General features: G+C 38.3%; 1 protein-coding gene across 1 annotated transcript; it reads left to right on the top strand.

Annotated features, from left to right (window-relative positions):
- The first annotated feature begins 3,103 nt into the window (after positions 1 to 3,103).
- On the top strand, positions 3,104 to 4,154 carry LOC128053213 (GTP-binding nuclear protein Ran). The gene has a single exon (XM_052645678.1). The coding sequence runs from the start codon at positions 3,151 to 3,153 to the stop codon at positions 3,799 to 3,801; it is 651 nt and encodes a 216-aa protein (XP_052501638.1). The 5' UTR covers positions 3,104 to 3,150; the 3' UTR covers positions 3,802 to 4,154.
- Positions 4,155 to 8,916: the final 4,762 nt, after the last annotated feature.

The following is an 8,916-nucleotide window of genomic DNA, read 5'->3' as shown; positions in this document are numbered from 1 at the left end:
AGATTTCCCAGGCAAGAACACTGGAGTGGGTTGCCATTCCCTTCTCCAGGGGATCTTCCTGACCCAGGGATCAAACCTGTATCTCCTGCACTGGCAGGCAGATTCTTTACCACTGAGCCACCAGAGAAGCCCAATATGAATCAGAAACCCGATGAGGATACGAGGGCTTAGATAGGTTTGGAAATCTGCTCAAAATTATAGAATCATGCATAGAGAGGCTTGGAATCCATCCCAGGGGGTCTGATTCTAAGCACACATTCTTAGCCATTTCACATTCTGCCTCTTGATACTAAAGGACAGAATTATTTTCCAACAAAAGGTTTTGGTTTCTTGGTGAGGGGAGGGTAGTATACTATTTTGGTTTATCTACGATTGTGATTTATTTCATTAATATGAAAAATAAGAACTAATTAAGCTAGACATAGAAAACACAGCTACATAATTATGGGAATACCCAGAAAATTTGCCATATTCACAAGAGAAAAGTGCTAGAAATAATGCATTTAAAATTTTACTTTTATCTGTAAATAGCTATGAAGTTGTTCTGTGTGTATGTATTTTAAAGACTAGAAGTATCAAGTTTTTACTACTCTATGGTTGATTCTAAAAAAAGCTACATATATGGAATCCATCTTGTTAAAACAAACCAAAATAACACTATAAACAATTTTAAGTATCTTATATTTTAAAAGCCCTGGATTCAAATCTGAAACTGATATAACATTTTTATTAAAAATGTCTCAATGCTTTGTTTTTCATGGTCAAAAATTTTCAAGACTTAATTTTCAAGGTTTATTTTCATGTGAGATTCTTGCTATGTAAGGAATTTTTCTTTCTTTAATAAAGAATATTTACGGTAGAAGAGATTTTGATTGCTTCGTCCCTATGTGTCCTTTTCTAAACATAATTTTGAACAGCAGATGGTTAGATTCAGACAACATAGGATTTAGTTCATTTCTTTGTCATTACTCATAGCTTGAAATTTAGAAAACTCAAATTCAGGGAAAGAAGGAAGATAATCAATTTATAGTAAATTTGATCTCGCATTTCCCACTCTGTGTGAGTGGGATTAACCATGTCTTTATAGTGTCGAGATGCATTTTACATCTATTCTAGGCGTTTGAAATGTTTTGGATCAGGTTGTTGGCCTGCCCTCAAATTATCACATACTTTTCAAGCTGCTTTGACTTCAGAGGAGCTCAATGAGCTCTCATTTTTGAAAATGGAAATGAGGCGATGGTTTAAAATATTTTAAATTTCTTCTGGTTTTGTCAGTCAATAATACTTATTTCAAAACCACTCTCTGCTGAGAGATTTTCTTGGTGGCATAAAGTATTGAGGGTGAAAGTGAAACTGTTACTTTCATTTAATGTTGCTGTAATATACAAAACATGAGATCTGCTATTATCCACCTTTTTCACAATGCATTAGAGACAAAGTCAATATCATCTGTTCTGGCATCTATAACATCTCATCTCTTCTCTGAATCCTTTTGCCATTTAAGAAACAGAAGTGATACATTCATTCTTTTTTAAAGAGAGATAATTGACATAACATTTTGTAAGTTTAGAAGATATAAAGTATTGATTTGATACACTTATACACTGCAGTCTGATTACCACCAAAGCATTAGCTGACACCTCTATCACATCCCATAATTATCATTTCTTTTTTTTGTGGTGAGAATAATTATGACCTATGCTCTTAGCAGTGTGAAGGATACAGTATTATTGGCTATATATAATTACTATACTGTGCATTGGGTATCCAGAACTAATTTATCTATTAGTTGTAAATTTGTACTCTTAGACAAGTTCTCCCCAATCCCAGTTTCTGGCAACCACCATGCTATCTCTGTCTCTATAAGTTCAGCTTTTTTAGATTCCATGTATAAATGATATCAAACAGTATTTGTTTTTCTTTGTCTGACTTATCTCACTTGTCATAATGTTCTCAAGCCCCATCCATGTGGTTTCATGTGGCAAGATTTTCTTCTTTCTTATGGCTAAATAAATTCCATGATTTCCTTCTTTCTCATGGCATAGGGAGAAATTGAACTGTGATGTAGGCCTAATAAGAACCTCAACCAATCATAAGGGAAACTCTGGACTGAAGTGGCAGTTCAGAGTTGTCCCAGGTTAGGCCATGTCAAGCCCCCATGAGATGTCGGAAATCCAGGGAAGCGGTATCACCCAGGGGACTCTCTGCAGCTGATGGGGCTGACAGTGGAATATGCTCACAGCTAAGGTAACAGGATCTTCCTGGATAGGAATCTGGGCAGCACACCACAGTATCCACCATCAAGACTCAAAATCCCTCTTAGAAAGATATTTCAGTTAAATAAAATGTTATATATATAAATCTAATTATTAACCTCAGAAGAATTTTTGCCCATGAATCAAGAATAAGCTTTAATGGAAAAGAAACAGAGAACAAGAAAAAACTTAAAATTGTTTACTTAAATAAAAACCATTCATTGGATGACTGAGGAGTAAAATAGACTTGTGTGACTGCCAAGCCTATTATTTGGAAGATAAACTTGAGAACACAGAGCTAGGCAATAAAAAGTTGAACAAAATATTACAGAAGCTAAAATACATCAGTGAATATTTTAACTGATAAAGATATTCTTCTAATGTGAAGTTTAAAATAGGAAATAAAGTTGAGGGAGGAGAGGGATATTAATGAGTCACGAAACAGAAAACAAAACATCAACACAGGTCTGAAGAAATAGACAGTTTTTAAATGAAAAAAGTCCATGAAATTCCAAGTGTGTTTAATAAAAAGAAAAAAAAAAAAAACTGACCAAAACCTCCAAACCACACCTAGATACAATCTGGTAAAATTTAAAACCCATAGGACAAACAAAATTCTAAAGCCTTTCGGAGAAAAAAAGGAGGTCACTTGAAAGGGGTGAGAACTACTCTGGCATCAATAGAAAGCAGAAGATTATGAAACAATTTCTTCAAAGTTTTGAGGGTTTTTTAAAAATTATTTTTATTTATTTATTTTTTTAACTTTACAATACTGTATTGGTTTTGCCATACATTGACATGAATCCGCCACGGGTGTACATGAGGGTTTTTAAAAAAAATATTTTAGAGCCCTCAGTCAGACGGGCGCGGAGACGCTTCTGGAAGTAACATCGCGATGGCTGCCCAAGGAGAACCCCAAGTTCAGTTCAAACTTGTTCTGGTTGGTGATGGTGGTACTGGAAAAACTACATTCGTGAAGCGTCATCTGACTGGTGAATTTGAGAAGAAGTATGTAGCTACCTTGGGTGTTGAGGTCCATCCTCTTGTGTTCCATACCAACAGAGGACCTATTAAGTTCAATGTATGGGATACAGCTGGTCAGGAGAAATTTGGTGGACTGAGAGATGGTTATTATATACAAGCTCAGTGTGCCATTATAATGTTTGACGTAACATCAAGAGTTACTTACAAGAATGTGCCTAACTGGCATAGAGATCTGGTACGAGTGTGTGAGAACATCCCAATTGTGTTGTGTGGCAACAAAGTGGATATTAAGGACAGAAAGGTTAAGGCAAAGTCAATTGTCTTCCACCGAAAGAAGAATCTTCAGTACTATGACATTTCTGCCAAAAGTAACTACAACTTTGAAAAGCCCTTCCTCTGGCTTGCTAGAAAACTGATTGGAGACCCTAACTTGGAGTTTGTCGCCATGCCTGCTCTTGCCCCGCCAGAGGTGGTCATGGACCCAGCCTTGGCAGCACAGTACGAGCACGATTTAGAGGTTGCTCAGACAACTGCTCTCCCGGATGAAGATGATGACCTGTGAGAAAGTGAAGCTGGGGCCCAGCGTCAGAAGTCTAGTTTTATAGGCAACTGTCCTGTGATGTCAGTGGTGCAGCGTGTTTGCCACTTTATTATATAGCTAAGCAGAACATGTGCTTAATCTTTGGATGCTGAAGGAGATGGATGGGCTTTGGAGTGAATGTGGCAGTTAAAAAAAAATACCTTCATTTTTTGGACCTGCATATTTAGGTGTTTTGGAACACAGTTGTTTCCTCCTTGAGTTTCAAATATAAGACTGCTATAGTCACATGACAATATTGAGAGGTGGAATCTTGTTTGTTACTGTCATTCCCATTCCTTTTCGTTTAGAATCAGAATAAAGTTGTATTTCAAATATCTAAAAAAAAAAAAAAAAAAAAAAAAAAAAATTTTATACTAGAGTTTGCTGACTAACAACTTCAGGTAGACAGCAAAGGTACTCAGCCATACATATACACGTAACCTTTCTCCCTCAAACTCCCTTCCCAGCCAGGCTGCCACATACAAGCAGAGTTCCCTGTGCAATACAATAAGTCTTTGTTGGTTATCCATTTTAAGTATAGCAGAGTGTATTTTAAAACCCCCAAATTTATATTCAGCTAAATTATCAGAAAAATTAAAAAAAATTTGAACAGAATGGTACTTGGAACACTTACTGTTCATATACTCTATCTGTAAAGTATCATTCTCAGGGAGTAAGTACTTCAATAAAATGATCAAAACAATAAAATGAATACAATAAAGATGGAACAGGATACAATAAATAAAGGTAGGCAATTATATCTAAGAAAAGTGAAATTTGAGAAAAAGTTGAAAGAGAATTCAGAACAACAAGATGCTAGTTGCTTATCTTTTAAGGGAAAGAAATTTTAATTATTTCACCTTAGGTCCAGTCACACCACTTACTATTACCATAAATAGTAGGGAGGTGATGAACAATGTCTCACAGTGTGAATCAAAAATTTGAGTCTTCAGTGTGCTATTTAAACTTAAGAGAGAAACCATTAGAAGAACTACATATAATAACATAATGAAACAAAATGGAGAAGTGGCAGGAGTTATAGAATATAATATAAATTCATCTTTAATCAAAAGTATCAGACATTATATTTATTAACTATAAAAAAGAAGCTCAATTACATTATGTAGAGCTGTGATGGCAGTCTCCCCAAAAACCAAACCACACACAATATAAAGTGGCCATTTTTGGGACCTAGACCTCAGAAAAAAGGGTACAGGGAGATGTTACTGATTTTATATTCTTCTAAGTAGTTATTATTTTTTCTATCATGTAGAAATTATATTCATTATATAAAAGCTAGTCTAAAAACACTTATGTGAATAGAATATGAATGTGTTGATAGATTTCTCTGTGTTAGAATAGTATCCAGCAATTGGTTTACAAAAATATATGAGAGCAGTAACAAAACAACTCCAGGTCTAAAACCCACAGGGTAAAACATTCTATTGAGTGGATTTAATGTAAAAATGTGGACACTGACTAAGCCTTTCAAAAATACTTATATTTATAATATAATTATTTGATGCAACAAAGAGATTATTCAGTATAAAATTATCTAATTTATAGAAATTAAATCTTGCTCCCCAACACTTTTTGTGGGGAGGTAGAATGGGCAGAAGACCATAGTTCCTTTCTTATGTAGGTTTCCCTGGGAAATAGACTCTGGGACAGAGATTTGCATGCAAGTGATGCAGATGACACCACCCTTATGGCAGAAAGTGAAGAGGAACTAAAAAGCCTCTTGATGAGAGTGAAAGAGGAGAGTGAAAAGTTGGCTTAAAGATTAACATTCAGAAAATGAAGATCATGGCATCTGGTCCCATCACTCCATGGGAAATAGATGGGAAAACAGTGGAAACAGTGTCAGACTTTATTTTTTTGGGCTCCAAAATCACTGCAGATGGTGACTGCAGCCATGAAATTAAAAAATGCTTACTCCTTGGAAGAAAGGTTATGACCAACCTAGATAGCATATTGAAAAGCAGAGACATTACTTTGCCAACAAAGGTCCATCTAGTCAAGGCTATGGTTTTTCCTATGGTCATGTATGGATGTGAGAGTTGGACTGTGAAGAAAGCTGAGTACTGAAGAATTGATGGTTTTGAAGTGTGGTGTTGGAGAAGACTCTTGAGAGTCCCTTGGACTGCAAGGAGATCCAACCAGTCCATTCTGAAGGAGATCAACCCTGGGATTTCTTTGGAAGGAATGATGCTAAAGCTGAAACTCCAGTACTTTGGCCACCTCATGCGGAGAGTTGACTCATTGGAAAAGACTCTGATGCTGGGAGGGATTGGGGGCAGGAGGAGAAGGGTACGACAGAGGATGAGATGGCTGGATGGCATCACGGACTCGATGGACGTGAGTCTGAGTGAACTCTGGGAGTTGGTGATGGACAGGGAGGCCTGGCGTGCTGTGATTCATGGGGTTGCAAAGAGTTGGACACCACTGAGTGACTGGACTGAACTGAACTGAACTGAACTGAGGTATTGGGAGTGCTTTTAGAGAAAACACCTGTGAAGGAGAGAGGACAGAGGGATTGGGCAAGGGAGAAACTGAACTACCATGAAGTTGCAACACTCAGTGGGCCCCATGGGGATCTTTGGGACTATAATGGACTCTCAGAGTTGTCCTACCTGGAGTCAAGGGTGCTGGACTTCTGTACCCCCACACTGCTTAATCACTGAATAGAGGTTACCCCCAATGAGGGCATAAGATTGGGTGAAGACACTCTCTTTAGTTGAGGACAATGCTTCCCTGATGGCTCAGATGGTAAAGAATCTGCCTGCAATGTGGGAGACCCAGATTCTATCCCTGGGTCCAGAAGATGCCCTGGAGAAGGAAATGGCTTTCCACCTCAGTATTCTTGCCTGGGAAATCACATGGAGAGAGGAGCCTGGAGGGCCACAGTCTTTGTGGTCACAAAGAGTTGGACACAACTGAGCAGCTAACACTTTTCAATGCTTACTTATAGCGAGACTCAGCTGTGAACCATTGTTGATAAGCGCATCTGGCAGCTGCAGAAGTGTCTCAGGTGGTCCTAAATAGATCTGGATGGAATACCAAAGCATCCTCCTCAGGACACCAACTTCAACCTAGTTTCCTTGCTGGTCCCTCAGTCCCCTGGGAGTGTCTCCCCCATTTGGCTGCCTAGATGATCACTATGAGTAAGAATATCAGGATATCTGGTCAAAACAGGGTCCAGAGCCTGTGTCAAGTCTCAACCTCCAGTCTAAGGAGAGTGGAAGAGCAGTAGGAAGTTCTAGAGGTATAATGAATGGTGAATGCTCAGGGCTTGTTATGTTTAACAAATCCTAATACGTTGGATCTAGATGCGAAGAGGAACGTTCAACTCTGCTACAACCTACAGATTTTGATCACAAAGATACTGATGTCCAATATATATCTGAAGTTTCAATAACCTTTTTCATGAAATGGAAGAGTGGAAAGTGGTAATTATAGTAGACATGACGAGAATCAGATCCTTCATAAACATTTTGAATTTTTATTTTCTAGATTTTCTACTGAATTCTGTAGGCTTCCCTTGTGGCTCAGCTGGTAAAGAATCCACCTGCAATGGCAATGTGGGAGACCTGGCTTTGATCCCTGGCTTGGGAAGATCCCCTGGAGAAGGGAAAAGCTACCCACTCCAGTATTCTGGCCTGGAGAATTCCATGGACTGGATAAATCCTTGGGGTCGCAAAGAGTCAGACATGACTGACTTTCACTTTCACCTTCACTTTACTGAGTTCTGTATAAGGTACAGAAAAGATGTCCGTAAATTTTTGCATTTCTCCTGCATGTTATTAATACTAACCATGATTTAGTGTGTGTAGAATATACTATTGCATACCTGAATAATTAAAGACCATTAATTCTGGAAAGAATTGCACAAATCACTGGGTGCTGCCTTCTTATTGCAGATGTCTTGTCTTAAACCAGCAATCCAGAGAGAGATCCATACAACTCACCCACAGTCACATAGTGACCTGCTATTTGAGACAGGACTCAAGTTATGGAAGCTGTCATCACCGCTGGACCAAATTTGTGTTTGTCTTAATATTTGTATCAGATCTCTGTATAATTAGGGAAAGTTACTTGTTCTTCTGGATCCCAATTGCTTATAGAATTAAAGTTGTATGAATTAGATAATCATCATTAGTATCTAATTATGAATTTGATTGAACCAATAAGTGATCCTTTCCTTCATGTTTAGTATGTGATACCGTATTTCAGTAATTCTAAGATTCCCATTTTTTTCATAATTAACACCTTTGAAGTGAAGATGTGGCATACAGTTGATGACATAGCATAGTTTAATGTCCATTATCTGTTTTTAAAATGGTATATAAAATACTTGTGTGCCATATACTTGATAATGCCTTACATTCAATGAGATAAAGTATAATAGAAGCAGACATCCAGAGTAGTGCAGAATTAGTAGCAAAGTATTGGCTTAGGTATTGGCTTACAAAGTATTGGCAAGTGCGGCGATGCTTGAATTCCTGCTGTTTTGCCAGGTTGTCCTGTGTTGTTTAGCTTCTTTAGACCTTAGTTTCTTGAAAATTAAGCAGTTTGGCAGCTTTATCTCTAATATTCCTTCTAGTACAAACATTCTATCATTTTTGAGGATGACGACAGTGATGATGATGACAATTGACACCATGACTGAAAAAAGGGATGATATACCTGCAAGTTGACACATTCAAAACCAGCAAACCATAATTATCTGACTCTATCCATCAATCTAGGCTTGCTGGTTGATGCAGCAGTACAGAATCCTCCTGCCAATTCAGGAGATGTAGGAGACTCAGGGATGGAGGAGCCTGGAAGGCTGCAGTCCATGGGGTCGCTGAGGGTCGGACACGACTGAGCGACTTCACTTTCACTTTTCACTTTCATGCATTGGAGAAGGAAATGGCAACCCACTCCACTGTTCTTGCCTGGAGAATCCCAGGGACGGGGGAGCCTGGTGGGCTGCCATCTATGGGGTCATACAGAGTCAGACACGACTGAAGCGACTTAGCAGCAGCAGCAGCAGCAGCAGGGAAGATCCTCTGGAGGAGGAAATGGTGACTTACTCCTGTATCCTTATCTGGA

The sequence above is a fragment of the Budorcas taxicolor genome, chromosome 9 (genome assembly GCF_023091745.1).
Source record: "Budorcas taxicolor isolate Tak-1 chromosome 9, Takin1.1, whole genome shotgun sequence".
In the NCBI taxonomy this organism is placed as follows: domain Eukaryota; kingdom Metazoa; phylum Chordata; class Mammalia; order Artiodactyla; family Bovidae; genus Budorcas; species Budorcas taxicolor.
The sequence above is the reverse complement of the archived record's forward strand: the minus strand, read 5'-3'. Positions and strand labels throughout refer to the sequence as shown.